This window comes from Tauraco erythrolophus, chromosome 4, assembly GCF_009769465.1.
Source record: "Tauraco erythrolophus isolate bTauEry1 chromosome 4, bTauEry1.pri, whole genome shotgun sequence".
Taxonomy (NCBI): Eukaryota; Metazoa; Chordata; class Aves; order Musophagiformes; family Musophagidae; genus Tauraco; species Tauraco erythrolophus.
In genome coordinates, this window is record NC_141468.1 from 72,371,710 (window position 1) to 72,398,408 (window position 26,699).

Below are 26,699 nucleotides of genomic sequence, written 5' to 3' on the forward strand. Positions count from 1 at the left end.
CAGTGCGCTCATGCGGCCCAGAAGGCCAACCACATCCTGGGATGTATCAAGAGAAGTGTGGTCAGCGGGTCAAGAGAGGTGATTTTCCCCCTTTACTCTGCTCTTGTGAGACCCCACCTTGAACACTGCGTCCAGTTCTGGTGTCCCCACCATAAAAGAGACATAGATCTGTTGGAGTGTGTTCAGAGGAGGGCCACAAAGATGATCCAGGGGCTGGAGCACCTCTGCTACGAGGACAGGTTGCGGGAGCTGGGATTGTTCAGCCTTGAAAAGAGAAGACTTCGGGGGGACCTAATAGCTGCCTTCCAATACCTGAAGGGAACTTACAGCAAGGCTGGGGAGGGACTTTTTACAAGAGTGTCTACTGATAGGACAAGGGGAAATGAATTTAAGTTGAAGGAGAACAGATTTAGATTAGATTTTAGGAAGAAGTTCTTCAGTACGAGGGTGGAATAAATTGGACTGTGGAATTAATTGGACTTTGGAATAAATTGCCCAGAGAAGTTGTGGATGCCCCCTCCCTGGAGGTTTTCAAGGCCAGGTTGGACGGAGCCTTGAGTAGCCTGGTCCAGTTGAGAGGTGTCCCTGCCCATGACAGGGAGGTTGGATTAGATGATCTTTGAGGTCCCTTCCAGCCTATGCCATTCTATGATTCTATGATTCTGGTCGCACCCAGCAATATCTGCTCCCAGTTTTCAGCAATGTCCCAGCCTCCCCTTTTTCTTTCTGGATTATCAGAGACATTAACAAGAGTCCTCATTTTGACTGACCTTTCTAATTAGGATTGTTGAACACATAGATCTGAGAAACAGCCCGGCAGCAGCGAGCAGTCTTGGTTCACTGCGCGCCGGGCACGGGAAGAGCACCGCTCTCCCAGGGACAATGTGAAAGCTACAGCTGGTGACTCAGCGTTAGGCCAATAACCGCTCTCCAGGGAATCTGAGACATCCCCTCTGAGCATTCCTGCCTATTTCTGCACACGGAGGGATCTGACAACAAAAAATACTCCTGTAAACAGTTTCCTACTTCTGATAAATACACACCTCCCATCAACTAACAAATAAACCAGCGCTGTCAAGCTTCGCCTTGTGATCTGCATCCACAAATACAGCCAGGGTGAAGCCCATACTGAAATGTGTTTTGTTTTGTGGAACAGCTGTGCTCTGTGCCACGCAGACATGGCATTTCATTAAGCACAGGGTAATAGCTTGATTCCCTTAGGGACTCGCTGCTGGAAAATAGAACATCTCCTTTCATAAATAGGCAAGGTCACCACGCACCACACATTCCTCAATGCAGGCTCTCATTTTGGAGTTGATGCTGAGATAATTGAGTATCTGTTCATTATACATTTCATATTAATGCAATAACACATCTTCATATAAAACTAATTTTACAAGATCTGAGGAAAAACAGTATTATATTACATTTCAATGCCATCTGTTCAGCTACTCCAGAATACAGTGGAAGAAGTTTGATTTATGCCCAAACTATTTTTTAAATTTTATTCTTTACATTGGATTCAGAATTTTAAAAATTCCATGTAATAAACATTTCATAGAATCGTAGAATGGTTTAGGTTGGAAAGGACCCTAAAGATCTAGTTCCAACACCACTGCCATGGGCAGAGACACCTTATACTAGATCAGGTTGCTCAAAGCCTCGTCCAACCTGGCCTTGAACACTTACAGGGATGGGGCATCCACAACTTCTCTGGGCAACCTGTTTCAGCATTTCACCACCCTCATTGTAAAAAATTCCTTCCTTAGATCTAATCTAAATCTACCTTCTGTCAGTTTAAAGCCATTGCCCCTTATCCTATCACTAAATGCCCTTGTAAAAAGCCCCTCTCCAGCCTTCTTGTAGGCTCCCTTTAAGTACCGGGAGACTGATGTAAGGTCTCCCCAAAGCCTTCTCTTCTCCAGGCTGAACAACCCCAACTCTCTCAGCCTGTCTTCATAGCAGAAGTGCTCCAGCCCTTGGATCACCTTCGCGGCCAAACGAAGCACTTGAAAAGTACAAACTAAGGTAATTTGCCCCTTCACACCACATCACCCTTTCGTAACAGTGCTTTTTTATTTAACGAGTCATTTTCCAGCATATTCACATGTACTCACTGCGAACAACATACTTCACAAATGTGACACCTCAAAGTTTAAACCCCTGGAGATATAATGATAAAAACCACAAAAATTTTGCAGAAATATACAAAGAGAGGTCAAAAATGATTGACAATTTCTTTCAAAATATTGTTAAGTGCTACCAAAAACCAATCAGGAGTCCCCAGAGGACCTTACCTGAAGAACCAAAGCATTATGCAGTGCAACTAATTCCCGTCAATCTACTTCTCTGCTTTCATCTTACTTCATGCCAAATACTATTTTTATCTGTTTGTTTAGAATAGTTAGAAGCTGGCGACCTGTTTTTCTCTATTCCTCTAATCCATGGGAAACTTCCCTTCTGGATGTGAAAATGAGACATTCCTGAGGATAATAATGGGTCAAGGCATAATGTAGAAGAAGAGTTACTTTCAAAATGAATGTGTGATTGATTAGTAGAGATTACATATGGTAGAATATGAAAATAGAAATAAAGTGTTTTCTCCTAAAACCAGATCCAAATGTTGAATCGCATTAAATCCAACAGTTTGTGGGGGAAAAGAATAATTATGCACTAGAGATTAGAAATTATGTATGTACATTTAAGGAAGAGAAGGGATTTTATTCTGAATTTTCCTGTGCATGTTCAAATATATGCATTTTTCATCAGCGATTATAATCAGGAATGTCAAACGGAAATGTTGCCTGAAGACTTGGAATAAGCTTTTGCAGCAGTTTTTATTTGTTATGTAGCTCAGGGGTTTCCCAAACTGCAGAATGCAAATCACAACTGTAAATTAAAGTGTAGTCTCTAGATTGTGAATGGCTGATAATGTGGCTTAAAGACATATAGCAAACTTAACCGGAAACAATCCGCAAATAGGTTAATAATAAAGTTTCTTACTCTCTTCATCTGACATGAAATTAACGATTACTAAAATTAATAGTTTCATTTCTAGAAAAAAAAACACAAAGGCTGTCAACATTTCCACATGGAAACAACCTTTGAAGAGTTGGGTTTCTGCCTTAGGGAAGTATTTTTGCTTTATTTTAAAAAGATCAGCATCAAAAAGACACCTCCTTCCTTGAGGGCACCTGAATGAGTTTTAAGCATACCCTTAGAGTCTTTTTCTTTTCAAGGCTGCAGAAACCTAACTTGGAGACTTGCCTCCTTCTTTTGTTCACTTGAAACACATTGAAGCAGGATGCTTCAAAGGTTCAAGGAGAGGTTATCAAGTCCTGTTTGCTCTTGGCATGTCTAAAACTGCTGACACATGCTAGGAAAAATAAAAGGGTATATCTAGTACAGCTGCCACAATAAAGCAGCTACTAGGGAACCTCACCTAGAGCTAATGACAACACTAAGCTGTGGTGGCCAACTGAAGAGATAAGCCAGCAATATTCACACAGAAAATGAAAACAAAGCTTATAGAAGTCCTGAAAAATATCTTGGTTTGTCATTTTCTTAGAGAGTTAAAAAAAAAATACAAGTAAACCCATGAAAACACACCACCTTCTGGATTTTGTTGTCTGATGATGAAAACCATTACCCACAGTCTTCAGTGATGAAAGCTGTAGAAACAGCTAAAAAATGTTCATTGAAAGGGAAAGTAATGAAAAATTGTGCACTTGACAGGCTTGCAAAAAGCAACCAACGTGATGGTTTCCTTTTAGATCATTTACAAATTTTCCCAAACAGGAAAATAACCTATCCTCTGTTGAAAACACAAAAAAGTCAAACTCTGTTGTTGGACATACTTGAGATTTTTCTAGCCTGATGCCTCAAAACATTAGGAGGAAAAACGCATGCCTTCTTCCAAACCTACTTGTCTCTAAGTAAGTTATCTACGGCCCTATTTTACCTGTAACTCCAGTAGAAGAACGGGTACTTCTCCAGTCAAGCCTTGTTCAAAGTTTTAGACCAATACTCTAAAGATATGCTGACATCTCTCAGATTAGTTCCAAGTAAATCCTTGCCTACTAGGGCCAGATCTGTCCCTTCCCCTCATTTCACAACAGCTAACGACAAATTCACACTAGCAGAAAGCATCAGCTTGAACTCTGGCACTTACCATACCTGGAGGAGTCTGAGAGAGTTCATGACATCACCACTGGTCTAAGCTCCTGAGGACCTTGAGGTCCTTAGGTTGAGTTCACTTTAGATACCTGGTCTAGCATTTTCTCCTTACAAATCTTTACATTAAATGCAGCAAAGGGCTTTGACATCCTTCTTGACACTAGAGATCTGGATTTCCTCACCAGGGCGGCAAGCGAAAAGCTCAACGGAAACAAGCCACAAGGTCATACAGGTCTGTTCTTCAACTCACAGGTCTGTCTTAGCCTTTGCGTTCTGCTGCAAGTAGCTTCAGAAAACACTCTTTTCAAATGCATTAGTATTTTGTCACTTCATAAGTAAGGTTAAACTGGAGCTGACATCAGAAGATAGCAGATGCCCCACTGTACCGCAGCAATGGGCAGCCCGGTATACTTTGCACGAGGCTTTGTCTTATGAAATGAATTTAATGCTCCAGTAAGGGCAAGGAGTAGGGTGTGACGGGCTTACACTCAGTTGTATTATTGAATGCTAATGTTTGAATATTATGTTTTGAAAGTGGGGGCAGGAAAAGGCTTCATGAAAGCAAAATGATGCTCTTCTCACAAAAAGGAAATTTGCTAAGGTACCAAGCTTTTGAAAAAATTAATTCTCAACAGACAGCAATGCAAAAAGGAAGAAAAACAATGACATCACTACAGTGTGAAGTGACAGATCTAGGTTCATTCAGGTACAATTTTTTAGGTTCTGTTTTAGGCATAACAAAAATATACAATGGTTACAGTTGAAGAAGGTATTTTGTTTTCATTAAATGAGTGTAACAGAAGTCCTCTGCTTTACCCAGCTAAATGGAGTTCAGATTAGATTCTAAAATAAAATACAGAAACTTACCTTGCATTTCAACATGTTGGCCACTCTCTCTTGCATTGATTGTCCAGCCTTTGGCCTGACAATTATATAAATTGCTTTCACTTCAGGGCTGGAGCGCAGAAGCTTTTCCACCAGTACTTTGCCCATGAAACCTGTAGCTCCCGTGACAAGTACGGTCTTTCCATTGTAATAAGCTGAGACTGAAGACATGATGCCTTCCTGTTCTGTCCGTCCTTTAAATTCCTGCAGGAGGTACCTGAGAAGATGCAGAAATAAAGCTTTAAGGGCTTTTGAGTCAAGACATAGATCAGTTATTTGGGAGCTACAAATTATATTAGTTCAGCTGATGGCAATTTTAAAGACGATTTTTTTAAAAGCCTTTGTTATGAAAATAAACTACAAAAATTAAAAAGATTAAACTGAGAAGCTCGAAAAATCAAGGTCAGCCTTATCCTCCATATTATACTATAGCTGCACTCAGCAGTCACAGTTGAGAACATAGCTTGTACTGTCCAAGACGCCTGGCAGTAGATGCTCACTGCAGTGCTGAGTAGCATTTACCTCACACACTGTGAAATGGCAGCCGTGAAGATATGCAGCTATTCCTACAAGACAAAGTAGAAGCAGATCTCCTCGCAAACACTGCAGGTACAAACGCTGTGGTTTCTACTTTAATTCCACTGTGCCAAGCAGTTCCATTTCTTGTCAGCCATCACTTTGCAATGTGCTCAGCTTTCTCCTATTGTCTTGGCTTGGAATAGATCCATGAAGAAAGCTCTTCATCTTGGAAGATACAGTGCAATGACATTGCTCTGCAAGACTGCAATATCATGCTCCTGTGTGTAGGTCATCATCCATTATTGGCTGTTAAGGCCAACATTCATCCCACTTAACTCTAAGGAGCATAGATGTCAGACGCTTTCTCTGGAGATTTTAGGTTGTTTGAACTGCTCTTTGGAGAGCCATTGACTATATAAGGGGGCTGACACGCCTAGGCTCCCACATGAAGTGTCCCAGTTAGCTATTTTAATTAGATACAATGCTTTCAGACCTACATGTCCCCAGCCATCCCAATTCAAACTCTAAGTTGATTAAATGACAAACAAGGCTGGACTGAATCCTCCTAGAACAGCCCCTCTCTCTATTAGACCAACTGGAGGAAAAAACTTCCTCCTATCTTTAAGTGCTGCAGATCACAGTGTGCACAAACCACTTCCACTGCAAGGGAAAAGCTCATGAAAAATATAAATAAATGTTTTGAAAAAAGCCTACTAAATTTGAAACAAGAACAGTAGAATGCTGTCAATCGAGTACTCAAGAACCTGGACAATGATCTTCAGGTACCCCAGAGAAACTTATCTTACTCCTGCAGAAGCTTCAGAGTCTCTGTTGGACGTTTCAAGTTCCTCAACATGGTAAGAGTCAACTGCATGCTAATAAAATGCAAATACACCAAAACAGAAATATAGCATTTGTTGCATTTTTGCAGTCTGCAAAGATTCCCTGTTCTCACTAGCCCTTTTGCATTTCTGAAACCTAATAAACTATCCTGGGACAGGGAAGTAGCCTAACTCAGAGCAAAGACTGCATACCTTCATACAGAAACATCTTACATAATGAGTCCTTGGCTTGGATCAACACAAATAAACAACTGTGAAAAGTCTAAAGTACTGTAAGTACCCTGGCTACATGTGATGGTAGGTTAAATTCCCTTCACTGCATAGGGCCATGAGAAAAACACAGCTTGTCCTACAGCCCATGCTTTCCTCAGGATGGAGTGAGGTATCTTACCCCACAAAATTGACCACCGGCTACGTGAATCAAGAGAGACACCACAGATCAGCCCTTATGAGGTGCACATTGTTCACTGAAACACCCAGGAACATGCTTAGCCGGCCTGCGATCCCCAAGGCATTACCACTCACACCAGTGGAAAGTGATCCAGTCTGTGTTCATGTGCTGTTGTTATCTGGGTCTATAGCTATGCATCTACCCACACCAGACTTTTCATTCCTACCGATCTCCTAGTTTTCCTAATCATTGTACTGCTACCTGCAAACACTGAATGTGTATTTCTAACAAGCTATACCCAGACACATAAACTAGAGACTCAAGCCCAGCAAAACACTGTTGTTCTTTCCCAGTGCTGCCTGGGACTGCAGTGCACAGGACCAAACAAATGAAAATCCCCAAATTTCTTTATCTGTAACAAACCATCAGGTGTACTATCCAATTCAGAAAGTGGGTCAAGCAGAAAAGCTTCTGAAGGACATTATTTTACAAATTAATAGCTGTGGGTATTCTGGCTCAGTGAACTTGGGTATTAGCCTACTTTCAGATATGGCCTAGATCACAATTTAAATGAACGTAAAAGGCTCATCTAGGCCTACTAAAAACCTGTTCTTATCAAAGAGTTGGCCACTTGGGAAGTTAAACAAACAGGTTAAACTATTAGATAATTAACTTATTTATAATAAAATGTCACATCTCATTCAAGTCCAGAAAAACTGAGTAACATTGGAAAACAGGAACTTGCAGAACCTGGAAGTGTGGGAAAGGGTGTAGTTATTATTTTAGCCAGATGAAGATGGAGGTGACAAAAAAATGAAGAAATTTGGTAGGACACATGTCCTGCAAATCAGAAAAATTAGTGAGAGGAGCCCTTAGTCACTAGAGGCCATACGAATTCTATTGAACAAGGGAGGTGGTTGAGTCCCCATCCCTGGATGTGTTTAAGAATAGGGTGGATGAGCTACTTGAGGATATGGTTTAATGGGGATTAGGGATGGTTGGACTCGATGATCTCTAAGGTCTTTTCCAACCTAGAAATCTATGAATCTATGAATCTATGAAACAAAAAGATGAAACGTAAGACCACTTCCAGTCACTGGATCCTTGCTTTGAACTCATATTCAGAAGATCATACTTACCTAACAACACCTAATATTCTGCTAGAAAAATGGTACATGCACAAAGTACTTTCCACCACAGACTTGGAGATGACCACAGTGTTTAACAGGAATCAGTTTCCTTCCCACACTTCAGTAGTACCAAACATTTCCAACCTGCATCACTAAACATTAGTGCTTTGCATTGTAGTTGTAGAAATAACTGAAGATCTCTGAATGTGGACATCAATGTATTATGTTGTTTCATTTGGGTTCTCTGTTTGAGCTATCCAAATGGGGCTTCATTTATTTTGGCCAGATGTTCAATGCCTACTAGAATAGCAAAAAAAAACCCAACCCACAAATAAAAAACAAACAAAAAAACCCCCCCAACAATCACACTACTTTAAAGTGTCCCTAAAATTAGCCATGTGGTCACATTTCATTAAGTATTTCTGGCAAGGACTACACACACATAACTGAAAGTTTTTCCTCATGTAGTCTGAGACCATTTTAAACACTTGTCTCCAAAAAGTCAGGAAAACAACTGCATCTCTGCACTATTCTGTATGATGACAATGGAAGCACCAGACACAGAAAAACTGAACTTCTAAGGCAATCTGATGGTCCTCTTGATTACTGGCTTAACCCTATAGGTTAAAAGAAAAAGTAAGAAAAACCACATCCTTTCTATTTTCTATAATAAAGCAGTCCAAGCTAGGCAGCATAGAGTTCACTGGGCCAGTTTCAGAGTTAGATCCGATTGCTCAGGGCCTCATCCACAATAAAAAGCCATGAGGAATGAGATGGTTTTTGCTTATTACGAGATCAGATTTGTGTCTCCTTGCGGTACTTTTTTTCCCTTTCCCAAACTAGCTTTAGAAGAAAAGACAATAATCTTCTACTCATCTGATGCTACGCTAAATATCAGCAAAGAAAATCTGTGTATTTTTTTAATATGCACAAAAAAAATGATGTTTTGAGATCATGACACAAAAGTCACAATGCTGCAATCTGCTGTGTTCAGACAGATCCCTGAATCTCCACTGTCCAAGCAAATTTAAAGAGGCTTTTACTAGGTTCCAAATTCAAAAGCAGATTCCAGTTTATATTCAGGATTGCTAAGACATTTTCCTCTCAACTTAGTCGTGACTTGACTTTTTTATTTTTCAGAACTATCTTTAGGTTTTCATATTTTTAAGAGTGTGATTTTATAACAGAATTTATTCTTCTCTGTTTTAACAGATTTTGCTTGGCCTTTGTAAAGAAAGTACTGAAGTAGTTATGGAAATTTTAAGGAACCAGAGGATTTCTAAGGTCAAAAGGTGTGATCCAAGTAATGGCTGCTGATCTGACCCTTTGGATGTCTACTTCAAAATACAGATATGCGCACCTTTTTGACATTTTACACTCAGGCAAATGAAGAAAAATTGTTTCCTGCAGAGGCTTATACTTTGCTTTTCATCTTAAGGCATAAACAGTCAATACTGGGCATTAACTATTTCCCAGCCCTTTAAGCTGCAAGACATCTGGTAAGAGAAAACTATTCAATGTCTGAACCACGGTCAGCAGTTGCACTGAGGTGACCTTTATTGAAGTGAAGAAGGATAAAGACTATTTCAGAGCTTGAGGTTCCTCTCTCTTCCAAAACTGACTGGAGATGCGAAAGCCACTGAATGGTGGAGAAAAGCCCACACATGGAAGGAAAAAAAGAAGATATTTAGTTTTGTGCAAAGCAAAGGACTGCATGCCTGTAAATACACATCTAGATTCACAAACGGCCTCTCTGGCATATCCTTCTACTTAATCTGGTTTAGATGAGTTTTCTCATATCTGGTGCATTTTCACTACTTTACACAGGGTTATAATTTCTGTACACAAGAGGGTCAGACTGTTCAGATGGGTCTTTTAGACATCATATTAATTGTAACGAACCAACTTCAATGAAAATTACAATTAATGACTAATCAACATTTTTTGAGACAAAGCTACAGACAGCAAGAGTCCTTTAAGACAAAACAATTTTTGGCCACTTTCTGAATATAAATTTTTAATCTTGGGTACAAATCCAATCATACAGAAGACAATTTTCTTTAATCAGGATTCTGGAGGAGGCATAATTAACTTGAGACATGAAGAGGAAGGAAAATTCTTCTGTTGCTTCAGAGACCTTCTGCAGCTGAGGTCAGAAGAAGCAATATAAAGAGTGGCCACAGACTATTTCAATCTCATTAATTTGCTTCCTCAATCTATTAATTATTTTATGAGTTTAAAACGGACTGAACACTGGAGATGCCTGAACAATGTACCTTCATATAATTATTTTTTTTTCCCAGCATATGTGACAGAGACTCCACAAACTATGCACGTAATTACAATACAGAAAAGCAATTCTTTCTAATATGTGTTATTTGCCTGAAAGCATTTGTATATAAATTTTTCTTTGTTAATCATCAGCAAGAAAATAGTCCTACAACTATGACTGTAGCAGGAACAACCTGATCTTTTCATTTTGGTGGCCAACAGAGGTGGATACTTGAACAACGGGCAGTTTTCCTCCAACGCTAATGCACATAAACAATAGTATGGTTTGAAACAAACCATTATAATCCAAGGAGAGCGTGTACATGGACGAAGAGGCAGAAAGAATAGTGTTAAAAGTTCAACACCTGCACACCACCTCCTATGGAACAAAGTCCAGTCTGAAGCAAAGCAACTTTCCAACCTTCTGATTCTTGGAATAACAGAACGCTCCATTCCATGCTTAAAGAATAAATATTAAAAAGACTAAGGGAAATGCAATAAGCAATAAGCATTTAAATGTTTCATTTATGCTCTGGCACTAGAAACGTGGGATGTAACAGCGTCCATCAATTCACACTGAAATCCCAGGCGTATGCAGGTGCGTTAGTTGTGCATGCTCTATCATTTGAAGTGTTTTATAAGGATGCCAAGGGTTTTTTGAGTATCAGGCTCTGCTTCAGAGATTTCCCAGATTATTTTTAGCCCCAGGACATCTGGAAGTAACAGAGCATGCAATGGCCTCAGAGTCACAGAGCAGAGTCCTACATCATGCACACTAGCAATAGCTGAAGTAGTGACTTGCTTTTCATCACAGTGACTTAACTCCTGGCTTCTGGGTAAGACCAGGAGGAAGCTTATGTCACTCAGCTTCATTGATTTGATTCACTGGGCCAAACTCATGATAAGGGTAGTTCCACTGCAATGACCAACGTTTCAGCCAGGATTAACATGAGTAAGCTTACATTTGAGCCTTTGCATTTAAAATATTTTCTGCATTTTCAGTAATAAATAACAGCGACTCAGAACGGAAAAGGGCTGTAGTTCAACACTGTACATTATTTTTAGCAACAGCCCTGCTAACACAACAAGCAGATAGTACCAACAACGATGCACTGAAGTTACATAATCATAGAATGGTCAGGGTTGGAAGGGACCTAATAATATATTTTCAAAGGTTTTTAAGCACATAAAGATTTGTGTAGTACATAGTGTTTGGGAAGAGGTAAAAGGGAGATTTTACTGATGGCAGAAAATGAAGCAAAGAGGATGTTAAAACGGCTGATCTAGGGACAAATTGAAGATTCTTATGGTTTGCTAAACTACTATAATTACTTAATAGCAATCTAACAAAAATAAACTGGAAAAGATAAACCTTCTCTCACTTAGCTACAGAATTAAAAGGAAGGTCATAATCCATCCTTTATAGAGGCCCTATAGGTGTTAATACAGCGCAAAGAAATAAAATCTTGTGATTCAAAGATGGGCACATTTACAGACAGACTGAACTCCTGATGATAATCCTCTTTACAAAAGCGATTTTGCTCCAAGTAATTTACACCAAATATAAACGTTGTTGCTAGAAGCCTGAAGGTTAAATCACTTTTCTCCAGCTAATATCTTTCAAACAATTTTTATTTTGCCAACAGTCCTGACTCAATTCCATATCCAAGTAGCGACAAGCAAGGAGAAACTCTCATTGCTCCCGGAAACCGTTCATGACTTGAAAAATGACACCAGTTTTGCAATGCATTTCAATTTATAACAGTTAAATCTAAAGAGACAGTGCAGTGTGACAGCATAATTAAGGGCTAGAGACAACAAGCAGCGTGCATAGCCGGATCCTGAGAACTGCTGAACGTTACGTGATAGGGGCCAGAAGCTTTCGATCCTTTGGAAAGCACTGAGAGTTGTGGCTTCTGGGCTAGAGATCTACCCACAGAACGAGACCCAGATGTAGGGCAAAAGTTTGAATTTCAAGATTTGGTCATTGCTTAAGCATTACCTATACAGCTTCACAAATTGTCTGACTCTCCTGCATAGTCCAAACTGTTTGACTACTGTTAAGAATTGGAGAAGAACGAATGAAGCACAAAGGCCACTGATGTGGCACACAACCCAGGAGGGCTGATTTTTTAGTGAAACCTATTAGTTTCTTTCAGTTTCCTTATGTTCTCCTTTAAAATTTATGAAAATAAGCCTGTAAGTGTTTAGAGCTAAGATGGAACAATCATGCTAAGGACATACCTATGTGTATGAAATGGGATTTTAAAGATTATTTCTCAGTAGCTCAACTATGGACATATTCTGCCTCACTCCTAGTTAATTAGCCTACTGGTAAAAACAGCAGCTCCCAGAGACATCAAAGGAGCGGCTTCTGCAGGCTCCTTTCTGTATCACACAGGTCAGCACCTGTACTCGCTCGCTCTGGTTTTTTAGCAGTGCTCACTTAGAGCTAGTTGTTGCAAAGCTATTGAGCAGGTCACAGGTTCAAAGCTTAGGTGCTGTGCATAGATCAGGACTAGAAGAGAGTTTTTGCTCTGCCTCAGCATAATTAAATGCATACATCCTACGTCACAGCATTTCTGCAGGCAATCCTTTCCATTCTCTTTCCACCAGTTCACTCTTCACAGCCATTATCACCTTGCTCTTTCTCCTTCAGCTGTGACTGGGATCTCTACAACCAGCAGTCCTCTCTCAAACCTCTAAACCAAAACCCTTGCCATACCCGTTGCACATCAAACACACTGCACCTTAGCATTGCAAAAGGGAGGTCTCTCGGTGATTAAGGCAAAGTTCTATGAATCTCTCTGTGATATCAAGGTGGTCTGACACATTTATTTTCATTTTGAGATCTCAGTTGATTGACAATTTTGTATTAGCATCCAGCATGTCTTAGCATAGTATTCCAAGATTTTCTGTCCTTTCCACCACTTGTTCTTGCCCTTCGTCAAAAATAGTGGCACTATCATTTACAGCATTTGTGGGAAGATGTGGAGACACCAAGTTGGGCAGGAGTGTTGATCTGCTTGAGGGTAGAAAGGCTCTACAGAGGAATGTGGAAAGGCTGGATTGATGGGCCAAGGCCAGCTCTGTGGTGTTCAACGAGGCCAAGCGCTGGGTCCTGCATTTGGGTCACAACAAGCCCATGCAACTCTGCAGGCTTGGGGAAGAGTGGCAGGAAATCTGCCTGGTGGAAAAGGACCTGGGGGCGTTGGTTGACAGTAGGCCAAATATGAGCCAGCAGTGTGATCAGGTGGCCAAGAAGGCTAATAGCATCCTGGCTTGTACCAGAAATAGTGTTGTCAGTGGGACTAGGGAAGTGACTGTCCCTTTGTACTTGCCAATGGTGAGACTGCACCTCGAATACTGTGTTCAGTTTTGGGCCTCTCACTACAAGAAAGACATTGAGGTGCTGGAGCATGTCCAAAGAAGGGCAAGAGCACAAGTCTTATGAGGAGTGGCTGAGGGAACTGGAGTTGCTCAGCCTGGAGAAAAGGAGGTTGAGGGGAGACCTTATGGATCTCTACAATTATGTGAAAAAAGGTTGTAGCGAGTTGGGTGTCCGTCTCTATGGAAATGGCCTCAAGTTTTGCTAGGGGAGGTTTAGATTGGATATTAGGAAAAATGTCTTCACCAAAAGGGTTGTCAATCATTGGAACAGGGAACTAGTTCAGTCACCATCCCTGGAGGTATTTAAAAGATGTGTAGATGTGGCACTTAGGGACATGGTTTAGTGGTGAACTTGGCAGTGTTAGGTTAACAGTGGGACTCGATGATCATAAAGATCTTTTCAAATCTAAATGATTCTGTGATCGATCTAGTTTAAGAATATCTGCATACAATTTGAGGGTGACAGGAGGCTGAAGGGTTTTGGTGTTTTTTTCAAGCCCCACGTTTGAAACAGTCCAACTAGCACAGCTGCTGTGAAGGACAGCAGCAGCAGGACTGCTACCTCCCTGCCAATTTCCACATTCCAGCACTCATAGAAAACCATCCTTTAGTGGCCCCAAAATAGACTGGGTAACTAAAACCAAAAGTATTTAAAAACTGTCTGTATTTCTGTTACAAATGAAAATAAAGTAGTGATTGATAGTAGCAATGCAAATATTCATGTGATTACAGCAGCCATGTTCTTTGCAAAGGCACTATCACAACATAAAGAATGGTCTTCACCCATGATTTTGAGTCAGTAGCAATATTGATCCAAGTAGAGCATTATCTAGTAGGTAAATCTCTGTCATGTGATGATGGAGAGACTACCTTCCTGAGGGATTCCTCCTTTACCTCTAATTCTGCCTCCTCTATTGTCACTCCATCCAGCTCTCTTGCCAGGTAAATACATAAGCACAATGCTTAGAAGTCTTAATGAAATCAAATGGAACTGCATTTATATGTTTTCAATACAAAATCTAAAAAAACACAGAAAAACAACAAAAGAAGAAACTGACTACAATGTACTAGGAATGTGATCAAAGTGATGACCCCTTAACGACCATGTTTAAAAAAAATGAACACTTATCCAAGCCATGCTACCTTCCTATTGTTACAAGTTCTTTTACAGCTATGTCCAGTGGAAGCTGTAAATAGAAAAGATGAGTAGCTTTGTACTCCCGTGCAGACTTATCAGAATACATACATATTTTTTGTGTATATTAAGCTTCAAAACAAATGCGAAATAGTCAATACTTGACTGAATTACACTAGCTGCAAGAAAGAAAGGAAGGAAAAAAAAATAGCTGTAGGGACTCAAACGTACAAATGTTCATCCTCTCCAGTTTCTGATGACCTCGGAGTCTCCCTTTCAGTCTGTCTGGATTTCCCTCAGCATAGAAATTTTACTGAAAACGGCTTTTCTTTAGTAATCTGTATGCATGTACTTGTTGTGTACGTAACACACACACAAGTGCATAGAAAAACATTTTTAGGCTGCAGACACAACAATCTGTTAACTGCTTTTTTTCCTTGAGTCACAACCATTTTTGGGTCATCAAGACCACAACTATCTTTTACATGGTAGTGGCTGTAGAATACCTCCTACTGTAAGCTTTTACAAGCTGTAACAGAACAAATACTCCTTTTCCTCCATCTCTCCCTAATGTCTAAATTTGCTAATACCTTCCCTATAAGACAGAGAAAACTACTTATCAGCTGAGAAGCTCTTGACATGTTGTCAGTGAAACCTCTTGATGAGCTCAGACAATACAGTAGCATGGCATATGCTACTTAAGAGAAAAATCTGGTGACTACACTAAGAAGTCTAGCAGTCCTGTGACAGCAAGCTAAAATGAAATTTCGCACTTCAGATCTCAGATCTAACGAGTGGAAAAAATTACCTGCTGTGTTCGGACTCAGATTTAAGGTTAATTAAATAACTGTAATTATTTTTCTTCCCACTAGAAAGCTAAGCTCAGCAGTCTGTGCATTTTTATATTCAGGTTTATTAAGAAGCGCAGCCTAGAACCCTACTCCTGCCTTGGTTGGGGTTGAGAGATAAAAATGCTTGGAATATTTCCCACCAAGAGGTATCTTCTTATAAGGATGACCAGATGGATCATGAGAGTCTATACTAACAATTGCATAGCAAAGCATATATAAACACAGCTTTTAAGGTTTTCAAAACCAAAGATTTAGGATGCCATCAAGTCTTTTTATACCAAAACCTAAAAGAGAGCCTTATCAATGGAAATACCACAGTTTTGCCTTTTACCTTATCATTTCATCAAAACTCAGGCTAAATATAAAAAAAGAATTGTTTTTTTTTTTAATTTCTTCCACATTTCTCTATTGTTCACACTTAGGACATTTGATGGCACCTGGCAATCCATCAGACAATGGCAGCAGTCTCATTTGTTCTGTCCAGCCACTGAAATAGAACAGAAGCTATCCAGGCTTCTGCTATGCAAAATTCTCCTGTCAAGTGAAGTTCTCAGCAGACGGAGCAGGATCAAGCCCTTCAGGAGCAGGGAAGAAATGCAGCCAAAGCATATTTTGTTCCAAGAAGTCCAGAGGGAACTTTACGCTGCTTAGTGCATGCTGCTAACTGGCTTATTCTGCAGCAAGCCAGAAAATCAGCAGCAGTGACCAGCTCTCCAATAATTTCCTGCATCCTCTGTTCTGTTGAAGACAATTCTGGCACAACCTGAATCAGAACCGTGATACACGGACATATTTGCTGAGTCCTTGGCACTGAAACGACGACCTCGCACAGGCAGCGTCAGGGTGTATATACTACGGCAGCCACAGCCGCAGAGCTGCAGCTGTTCCACAGTTTGGCAGGTTGCTGCCATGTCGTGACTCTTGCTGTGCAGATGTGATCGACTGAGAAACACCTTGTTCACCCTGTGGAAATGTACAGAAACCACAGCGAGGAGAATCTAGCAGGGCACTCCCTCCTACAAGGACCCAGGCATGGGGCGTGGGGAGGAAGCAATGGAGACACCGGTATGGGGCTTGCCTTCTTCTGAAGAGAGGGAGGAAACACAACAGCAAAAAAAAATTTAGACTTCATGTACATAATGTAGAAAAAATACAAAGCATACTAGTTCTTAAGACACAAGTCAGTGAGATGGAAGGCACTTCAGAGAAATTCAGCCATGTTTTTGCTTCCCATTATAGCTCACCGTTCTGGGCAGACTTTTCCCCTGCTTTGTCTGTCTGTTTGTCCCTGAGAGGATGCACTCCCAACCTCTTTAGTCCTTGATCTATTGCTTCTAGCAAGTCAAGAGAAGCATGGAGTTACAATGCACAGCTGATTCCTGCTGTAGGATAGCTTGGGGCCAGGGGATGAAAGCTTCAGAGGCTACATGTGCACAGCCAGACTACTAATTTTGTTTCTGCCCCTTCCGACAGCAAACATCATCCTAAGAGTTTGGAAGGTTTTTTCCCTTGGGATCAACAAACACAGCTTGTAGGCAGCATGAGAGAGGCCTCCTTCTCTGGAAACCTGAGCAGGGAATACAGAAGAAGCCCAGCTAAACCAGAAGCTTCACTAGCCCTATGAAAACAAGCAGTGTGTGTTAATAGGTAGCTCCAAGGTAGCTGCTAGGATTTTCAACAGAGGAAACCAATATTCAATCAAAGTGGAAAACCGTAGGAAATCTACTGGACATGGGTAGGCTGAATGTGAACGTATCTCGGATGCTAACTGCTACCAACAGAAAAGATGAGATTGCAAAATGCAGGTTTTTATAAAAAAATAATAAGAAAAAGCAAGAAAGCAGCAAAGAGAAGAGTTTGTAGGACTCTCTGCGATGAGTATCTGAGTCAGTCTGTTTATGGAGGACCTCTCATTCAGCTTCTACCAGTAGGCCTACATCTCACAATGAACTAAACATACAAATCCAAGACACCTCTTCACCGTGCTATGCCCAGAATGACCCACAGCAGCTTCAAACTTACAGAAGTTCTGTGATCTCTAAATGGACTGAGCCGAATTACTCCTGGGTGATATCTGCGATCTTCAACGGCGATGATGGAAACTGAACTCTTCCAAAAAAACAGTATCCTTAAGACTGAGACCAATAGCTGAAAAAAATGAAAAACAACTTACAAGGGTCTCCTCATGTGCCTTGAAAAAATTATACTTCTCATAGAACTTGCCAATTGGCATGCTGTGGCTAGCTGGCAATTGAGACTGCTAACACGGGTGCCGATCAAAGTTTGCAGAGAAAGTAGGCTTTTGTGAAGCAGGAGCTAGTCCTGCAGGAAATGGACTGAGAGACTCTCATTTCTTGACATCTGACAGCCACTGCTGTAATATTTTGAGGTCTAGTTTAAAGGTGCAGTTCGTAAGAAAGTATCAACAAAACACAGAAATCACAGTCTTATTTGCTCTTATAAATATATTAAAACTTTTTTTTCTACCCTTCATCAGCTCTTCCCTTGCTTGAAACCCAGCTATACGCAAGCAGAACTCATTCTACTAACAGTGAGAACACTTTTACAAAATCTTTCATAATTCAACTGATTACACTCTTGATACTAAATATTATCCTTACTTAATTTCTGAGTTTAGTTACTCTCAGAAGGTAGTTTTGCTACCTCCTGATCCTCATGAGATGGCTTTAAGGATTTCTGAGTCTTCTAATTAGTATGTCTCTCCCTCTTCTATCAGGATAAACAGCCTGAGAAAACAGAAATAAAACTAAAAAGCCAATGTGAAGTGAGCTTGAGTACGTTCTTTTAAAATACAGGGACAGATATAATATACTGAAACATATGTACCTCCAGCAGACACTACAGATTTGATGCATCCCAAGCTCTTTGGGATGGGAACTATGCAAGTGCAACAGCACCAGTCAGAACAGGTCTCTCTGACCACAGCTGAGTCACCTAGAAGTTACCGGAGTGGAAATATTTTTTCTGGATTTGTATACGTAAACCAGTAATACAGCAAACACAGTCACAGCAAACACAGCACAGCAAGGTTTATCTCTCCCTTATGCTGTTAAAAATTCTTTCTTTTGTTGTATTAGTGTATTTGCTCATATCCTGTTTTATACACATTAACTAATGATCTCTGAAATACCCCAGAGAGCACACTAGATGTGTACTTTATTCCCATGATTAGAAACAAGGCAATTCATAGGGGCTGTTCATGAATTAGAGTTAATGATGCAGTGCCAAGCAGTCACTTTTTTGCTCTTTTTATGAGTTATGTTCAGTTCTTTGAAATTGTTTAGGTCATACTATAACAGGGGTCAGAATTAACTTCCATTTCACAAGTCAAAGAGCACAACAGTAAGAAAGACCATAAATGCTGTAAGATACATAGATTTTATCAAAACAGTTGTTGCAGTACTGCAATTTCGTCAGCATCAAGTGCGTATGTAAACAGAAAAAAGCCTTTGAAATTTGTTTGTTGGTTGGTTTTTGGTTTGTTGTTTGGTGGTTTGGGTTGTTTTTTTTTTTTGTCATGTAGTTATTCCTCTCACTCAAGAGCACACAAACCAAACTGTGGATTCAGGAGGGAAATTATATGTGGAAGAAGCCAAACTAGAATATCAAAATAATACCCTTCCAAATTAGATTTTCTCATTAACTGCAAGGAAAACACACTCCTAAAAATCTCCTCACTCAGTTTCTGTGGAAGACAGGCAGCACAGTCTGCAGATTTCTCTTGCCAAAGTTCTTCAAGAAACAAAAACATTTACTCTTCAGATAAAGGGAAAAGAGCAGGAAGAGGAAACTGAAGAGAATTCCCTGGAGTTACCAAAAGCTGCATTAAGGAACTTTGCTCAGCACATCAGCGGCTCTTAATAATGAGGCAGCAGAGAGCTTTGCAGCACTGGGAGCTTTTGAAACACACTTCTCCAGAAAGATGAGACAATAAAATGTAAATAGCAAACGCCTCTTGGCTGGCACATAGTGGCGCAGAGAAAATTCTTCTCCCTTTCGACATACAGGGGCCAATTTTTTTCTTCCCTCCTTCTCCAATATTTAGTTGATAAGCTGATGAAAGATGATAAGGCACATTTATGAAAGTTAAAAAAAATCCAGCATTGAATAAAACATAAGTGCAGCATCAGAAAAGGATGGTCGGGGTGTACTAATGCCTTCTAATACATCCTCTGTGCACTGAAACATAAGAAGGGAATGGAAAGAGGTAATTCAGTGATGACTTGGTTCTAAACGTTCAAGAAAAGTTTGAGCTGAGTTTAAAGTACTTGAATAATCCTGTTGTAATCAGTCAGGTTCAAACTAGTGCACATGTGTTTTCCTGGGTCACGAATTACCTTATCATCCTTAAGAAGCTCTGCATTCAAAATTTACATGCTTCTATACTGAATAAAGTTTATTCATTACTTTTTTCTTTTTTTTTTCTTTTTCAGTGACTAACAGTTAAAATCTTAAGTATTTGGTAAAGAAAAATATCCACAAATTTTGCAATGCTGGCTTCACATCCCCACCCTCATCTCATCCTACCATGATCTATAAGATAGAGAAATTCTTCCTACTTCCAGAGAATCCCACATAGTCCTCTTAAAGTCAACCCACAGTTTAAATTTTGGAATAATTTTAAACTAGATTAGTTAAAGACCCAGGAACACATCCTGAAAACGAGATACATGTGCTGACTTCACGTGGCTCATGACATACAACCCTGCGGACCAATATCCAGCCTCCCGCCACTACCATGATCTTCGCCCCTCAAGAAGGAAGATGTCAAGCCGTACAGCCTACCTAGTGGTAGTGCCTCTGGATTGATTAACAGGGACCTGCCCTCAAAATACACAAGACCACACAAAGTTGGTATATTAGCATAGCTTCATGTAGCACAGAGAGTACAGAAAGAAATATGCAAAGGCATATGACATGTTCCAGATGAAGTCAGGTATGCGCACAGATTTTTCCGTGCAGCATCCAATCTACAGATGTGCTGAGCCTTATAGCTAGCTGTCCATCAAAATGCAGCAGTTTTCTCTCTGACAGCAGTCTTCTGTTAACACAGATAGGAGTACTGATGTTTCAGAAAGTTAGTAACAAAATCTACACAAGATGCAATGTCTCAAAATAGATGTAAGTCATTTAATAGTTACATTACGCTAGTATAAAACATGGCAGTAAATGTTATGATATTGTGTGCCAGTGATTTCAAGCTTAGGTACAGTGTTGGTGACTCCTGATTTAATTTTATTTTAAAGCCTTTTCCTCTCTTATAGAGACAGGAAATTATTATGTTCCAAGGTAAAGGCATTTAGCTGTGTTGTGACTACACAAGTGTTAATGTTCGATCAACTATAACAATAGAAATAAAGGGCCATTGAAGACCCTTCTAAAAGGAAGGATTTAGTCATATCACTTAAGGAAAAATAACTTATGATTCAATTCCTGTTTATAATTTTTTATTACATTTTCCAATAAATGATGCCTTTTTTGACTTTTGTATGACCTCATGATCCTGGAAACAAAGCTCACAGTCTGAGGTTATAAATATCAAGAAAACTTTACTAGTTCTGAAACTGAAACACTACCAAGGTGCCCCGGTGCTTGTAGCTCCGTTGCACTAAGACACCCAAAGCAGGCTCACTCTGTCTTACATCTCTCTATTTTGCGTACTTGAAATTTTGAGATTCAGAATAAGCTCAACCACCCTGCTAATTAATTTGTGCCTAGCAGAACACAAAAGATTTGCAGGTCTCTCAGGCATCGGATCTTCGCAATGCATTGAAAGTCCCAGGCTGGTTCAGAGTCTGTCCTCAGCCCAAACCCCAGAGATGCTGTGAAAATAAACATCAAGTGACTTGGTGTAAGAACCTATGTCCATGGCAGGCTACCTCTCAAAACCAAACTGTCGTCAGTCTCTGCTTCTCCAAACTGTAGCCAAAAGGTGCAATGTCCTCTTCAAGGTATCACCAATTACATCATTGTCCCGATTCTTCAAAAACAAACTACTCACCTCCAAGCCTTGTAACGTTTGCTGGATATCCCTCATCTTGGACTTTTTACTGCTAATCTTTGGCCCAGATAAGAGTCCTATTAAGAAGGGCTGAAGTGAGTTATACGCACATTGCCAAGCTGGTAGTTCTTGGCCAAAACACACAGCTTAATTGAGCGAGGACATAATAAGTAGCATGTATCTGCACTAGGCTTGCCACAAGAAAGAAAAAAGTTGTGTTATTAACAGCCAAGACACACATCAACCTTGCCAAAAACTAGTCTTTGAGGCAGGACACTTCCTGCGACACAGAGATATTTAGTGAAATGAGCACACAGAGTAAGGTTCCTGCTCAATTACACCTCTTAGGGAAAACAGTAGGGAAAAAACATGCCCACAGGTAGTAGCAAACATTTTTTCTCTCCAGTTTAATAGCTTAAAAGTGGTTCCACTCTGTTGCTTGTGAAAGCAAAGCAAAACAAAACAGGAGAGGTGTTTCACTCTGCTCAAAATTTTATTTCTGAAAATCTCTGTAGCATAAAATCCTATTTTAGGAGAATTTTTTTTTTCCCCTGGCAGTGCAAAACAGCCCAAAACTCAGCATATTTGGCTTCCTGAGAATTTTTCCTGGCTGAGTACTCACAGTCTACAGAGGCTCTCTACTTTTTGCCAGTTCCCTTTCTTGACCCCTTTGCAATAGGATGGCCAGAAAAAAAGGGTTACAGTCAGAGAAATGGTATGACCAAAGGATCCTCGTTTTATCTGAAGGGTGTTTGGAGCCACAGAAAACAATGCACTGAGGTGGAATTAATTTCCACTGGAATTCAATAAATGTTTGGGGGAGATTTAACGGTTTTGCCACCACATCCATCCTCTTTGATCTTATATTGAACACACACCAAGAAATCTGGATCTTAATGACCGAAAGGCAGAGACGTTCTGCAAGAGAGGCAGTCCTAAATAACCAGAGGGGTGAAAAAATAATCTCTGTGAATACAGTGTGAGTCTGTTGACAGAAGGGAGCTTACCCGTAGATACAGTAGGGACATGGTAGGTGATTTGTGCTTGGAAAAAATAATTAATTTAGATGATACTTACTTGCAAATTATTTGATCTATTTCAAAACTTTTAGTAACACTGAGGATAAAAAGGTTGCTGTCAAGATACACATTTCACATACAAGTTGAAGGGCTGAAGAATAAATGCCGCGTGGCGATCTTGTGTACCCAAAACACAAACAGCATAAAGAGACCACTTCTAAAGAGACTGAATGATCCGTTTCTTACAAACAAAAGACAAGTATTTTTTTTAGATTTTCAGGAACTTCAGAAAACTTCAGCCTTCAGGTTAGAAAGTCACAGCGTTTAGCAGAAGAGAGAGAACCTAAATTGAGTATTTCATAGAACAAGTAGCTCATCCTTAGAAACACTGACAGAAAATGAAAATTAGTATCTATAACCGAAAAGGCAAATGATGAACTGCAGGGGAAAGTAGAAGAAAGGCACTTTCGCACTGCCAGGCATCCCAGCTGGCTGTGAGATGTCCGGTTAGCCAGGTGTCAAACGCTCCACCGCAGCTATTAGCACCACTAATCACTATGTAGCACAGAGATGGTCACAGGTGATACCAAAGCTCTCAGATCATCTTTACGCTACGGGAACAACTTTTTTATAGCAGGTTGATCCTTCCAAATTTACAACACCCGAAGTTTAACTCCGAGGAAGAGCCTGGGCCAATTAATCTGTTAAATCTGTACGGTCATAAGCCTTAATGGCAACGATCTTCAGTTCTGACAGTAAGACTGGAACAATCGATGTACTGCATTTTACAGGAAAAAAACATTGCTAATTCTCAATTGCTTTCTTTCACGAATCTCTGGAGTTGCACTGTGGCTAAACGCAGAGGTTGTGGCAGCAGCTTTAGGGTTTTTTTAGAAAATTCTTACCTGTAGCAGCTCAGGCTGTATTTTTCTTGCCCCTTCACTTGTGCCAGAGGAATCACTGCGAGATCAAGTTGTGAGTTAAACAAATTCACTGGGCTGGTTTACAATGCAGCTCAAGAAAGAGTTGTGCGAGCACTGCTGAGGGCATTGTGAGACAGCGCTGGGATGAGAGGCAGGGGCAGGAAAAACTAAGAATTTGTTTGTTCTGTATTGTTGCCAAGGCCTTCACAATGTGAAACTCTGGCCTCTCAGCAGGAACATTTAATCTTTTTGTAGAAAGTACTCCAATTTTAAAATTTAGTAACTCTAACAGTTACAAGCAACTTTCCCTAGGATTTGCCTGAAGTCTCACCTGAATAATTCCAGGCCATCTCTCCAACTCCCCGTGGGTGTTTTGCCAATACTCTGCTATTCCTCTTCAAAGCCCTTCTTCTTTTTCCCCTTAATTATACTGCAGTCCAACCTGCTGTATTGTCTTCTGAACTGGGAAGCTTATATAGGAACAGATTCTCCATGGCCACAAGCAAGGAGGAGTAAAACAAAACCCTGGTAGCCACCACCAGCCTTAATCCATCACTTCTACGAGACAGTCCTGGCTGAGGAGACGGTAATGGAGAAGTGAGGACTGGGGGGGATCACTTAAGAGAGAGAATCACAGCCTAGCATGGAAGAGAAGGTCTACCATCACTTACAGAGCAAGGACGTAGGAATATGGCTTACTTGAAAAAATCAGCTCTTACAGATGTTTTTCTGCATGAAGTTAGTTTAGTCAGGAAAGTCAACCAAACTCTCTAGCAACACAGGAAAATTTATAGCATAGGACAGGGACCAGCTAGTCCCTCCTTTTTATTTGCTATAAAGGAGGTACTGAGAGTTTTGCAGGAAGTTGAGAAGCCATTAGTTATTAGGAAATAAAATGGCTCTAAGATACATTGGACACACACAGTCGTAGCATACTATAAAACAGTATAGAACAGGAGAAGAATTGCAACAGCTACAGACAAGTTGGCACCATAGCTGAGAGGAGGCAAGACAATTAGTTTTTTATTTGACAGCTTCTTCTAGAAGATGTAGCCTGTTCTTTGCACAACGGGCTTAGTATTTTCGTTAATTTGCAGTTGAATGGAAAGATGAGTCACTTTATCACAAAACAACTTCATCATAACTCAGATTTCAGTCTGTGAGAGCAGAACTGCTGTGCACACAACACAATCTATTAAGATAATTTTGTGCTCCTTTCCTAATGCCTAGGAAAAAAAAGCCACCTATTCCAGAGTTCATTACATCTTCATTTTCATTGAAATAGCCTAATATGATGCTTTCATATTCTTCTCCACATAGCAGAGCAAACAGATTTCAGGCTGTAGTTCTTCCTTATGCCCTATCCTAAAGCAAAACCAATCAGTTCAGCAATAAAGTAGAAGAAATTCAGAATAAAAATAAAAACTACTTTCTCTCCCCACAGAAGATACACATATCTCAGCTGTATCCAACATTTTTGCTTGAAAAGCTTGGTAAACAAGTGAAAACATGTATGTTTTAGTCATAAAACTTGTCCTCCAGCTGACAAAGGACAAGTCAACAGTCAAGACACAGCAAAAGGGACAAGCTCTTTTGTATATAAGCACCTTTAACCACCATCCTAAGCAAATAGACCCAGTAGCTACCAGGCTCCTATTGAAACAAGCCTCCCTGACTCACAGAGGGATTGTAGGGAGGAAGATGGGAGGAGAAGGGCATGAACCACCTTGAAAAGGAAGGAGCTCAATGATCTCCACCCTGGATCTACGCATCGGCATGGAGAATCTCCCAGCTCAGAGCCTCAGGAAGGGCATTTGTTTCCTATGGGGCTCCCAACAGCTGGTTGAACATTGGTGCACTCAAGCAAAAGCAGGATATCGCAGGACCAGCTCTGACCTGTCTGCACTTTATTATTCCATATCCACCATAACTTCCATTTCTCATGTTAGAAGTCACTTTAGCCCACAGGCTAAAAAAATAACGAAATACCACTTTGATATCTTTGCAGCATGAACCTGAAATGAGCTATTTGTTTTATTTCCTGTTATTGTGACTCCTAGAGCAGGTGTTTTACAGACTGCCGAGGAAGAGAGAAATTCATGCGAGCTACTATGGAGGCCTTTTCTCCCTCAAAATCACATTAAGACCATCTTGATTAAATATTATCACACATGAATCAATATCCCTTTCACGGAAGTATTCACTGCAGGATAACAGCTGATGGCTGGATGGAGTACATACACATGCTGATCTGGAGATCTTCATGACGCAGCTGAATTAAAACTGAACTTTATGAAGTGTTGCATAAACGTCCTGCTTCTCTCTCTCTCAAATCTGCTTTTCATCTCAATAAGCTTCAATAAACTACCGATTTTACTTTCCTTTTTCTACCTAGACCACCACATTTGCTGCGGTTTTCCTTTGAGAGCACACACAGCTTCCTCAACTTGTTACACACAACATGCAAATACTCCACCATGTCACAACATATGATGACTCTGCTGATGTTCCATTTACATGTGAAAGCCAGTTTAGGAATTGATGGGTAATTTTCTCTCGTGTTTTTTTCTTTATTTTGCAAACATATTTTCAGTTATTTTACTGAAATATTTAGATTCCCATCAAAATTATTTCTCCTGGAGTCAAGGTCACTCAGAATCTACTGAGACCTGTCATTTTGCCAAATCTTGTCTCGTTTTGACATTTATCTGTATCTACCTGTATTGCCACTATGCCAAATGACAGTTCTAGCTTACATAGGTCTCATTAACACTATCAGCTGGGCCTCTTGATTGACTGTGTCTCTCGAGATACACACTTATGCAAACCCTGGTGTATGCTCTGACCTCCACTCTGCTAGAACTCTTTGGATTCAGAGCTGGAGGCACACAAATGTGGTTCAACAGGACAGAAGTGCTTGGCCAGTGACCCCAGCTCATAGTGATCAATGAGGACATCTCTGAACTGCCATTCCCAGGACTCATCAAAAGCAGTGGAGGAAGATATAACGCCAAATTAGTCTTTAAAAAAAAACTCCCACACCATCCTTTTAAAAACCAACATTTTTCATAACCCTCCATTCAACCACAAAATTGACATTTTTTTATTTCTATCCAGCATAAAGATAAATGCTGAGGTTTGCAGA

At 40.3% G+C, this 26,699-nt stretch overlaps 1 protein-coding gene across 3 annotated transcripts in view; it reads right to left on the reverse strand.

Annotated features, from left to right (window-relative positions):
- Positions 1-26,699, reverse strand: part of FAR2 (fatty acyl-CoA reductase 2) — a 151,982-nt gene that overhangs the window by 80,822 nt on the left and 44,461 nt on the right. For 2 of the 3 annotated variants that reach the window (XM_086610465.1, XM_086610467.1), the window contains exon 2: positions 5,044-5,278. In XM_086610465.1, the coding sequence (XP_086466591.1) occupies positions 5,044-5,232 (189 nt within the window). In that variant the 5' untranslated portion in view covers positions 5,233-5,278. Of the gene's footprint in view, positions 1-5,043; positions 5,279-17,612; positions 17,640-26,699 lie in introns of those variants that run through there. The other variant, XM_086610466.1, reaches the window with a different exon arrangement.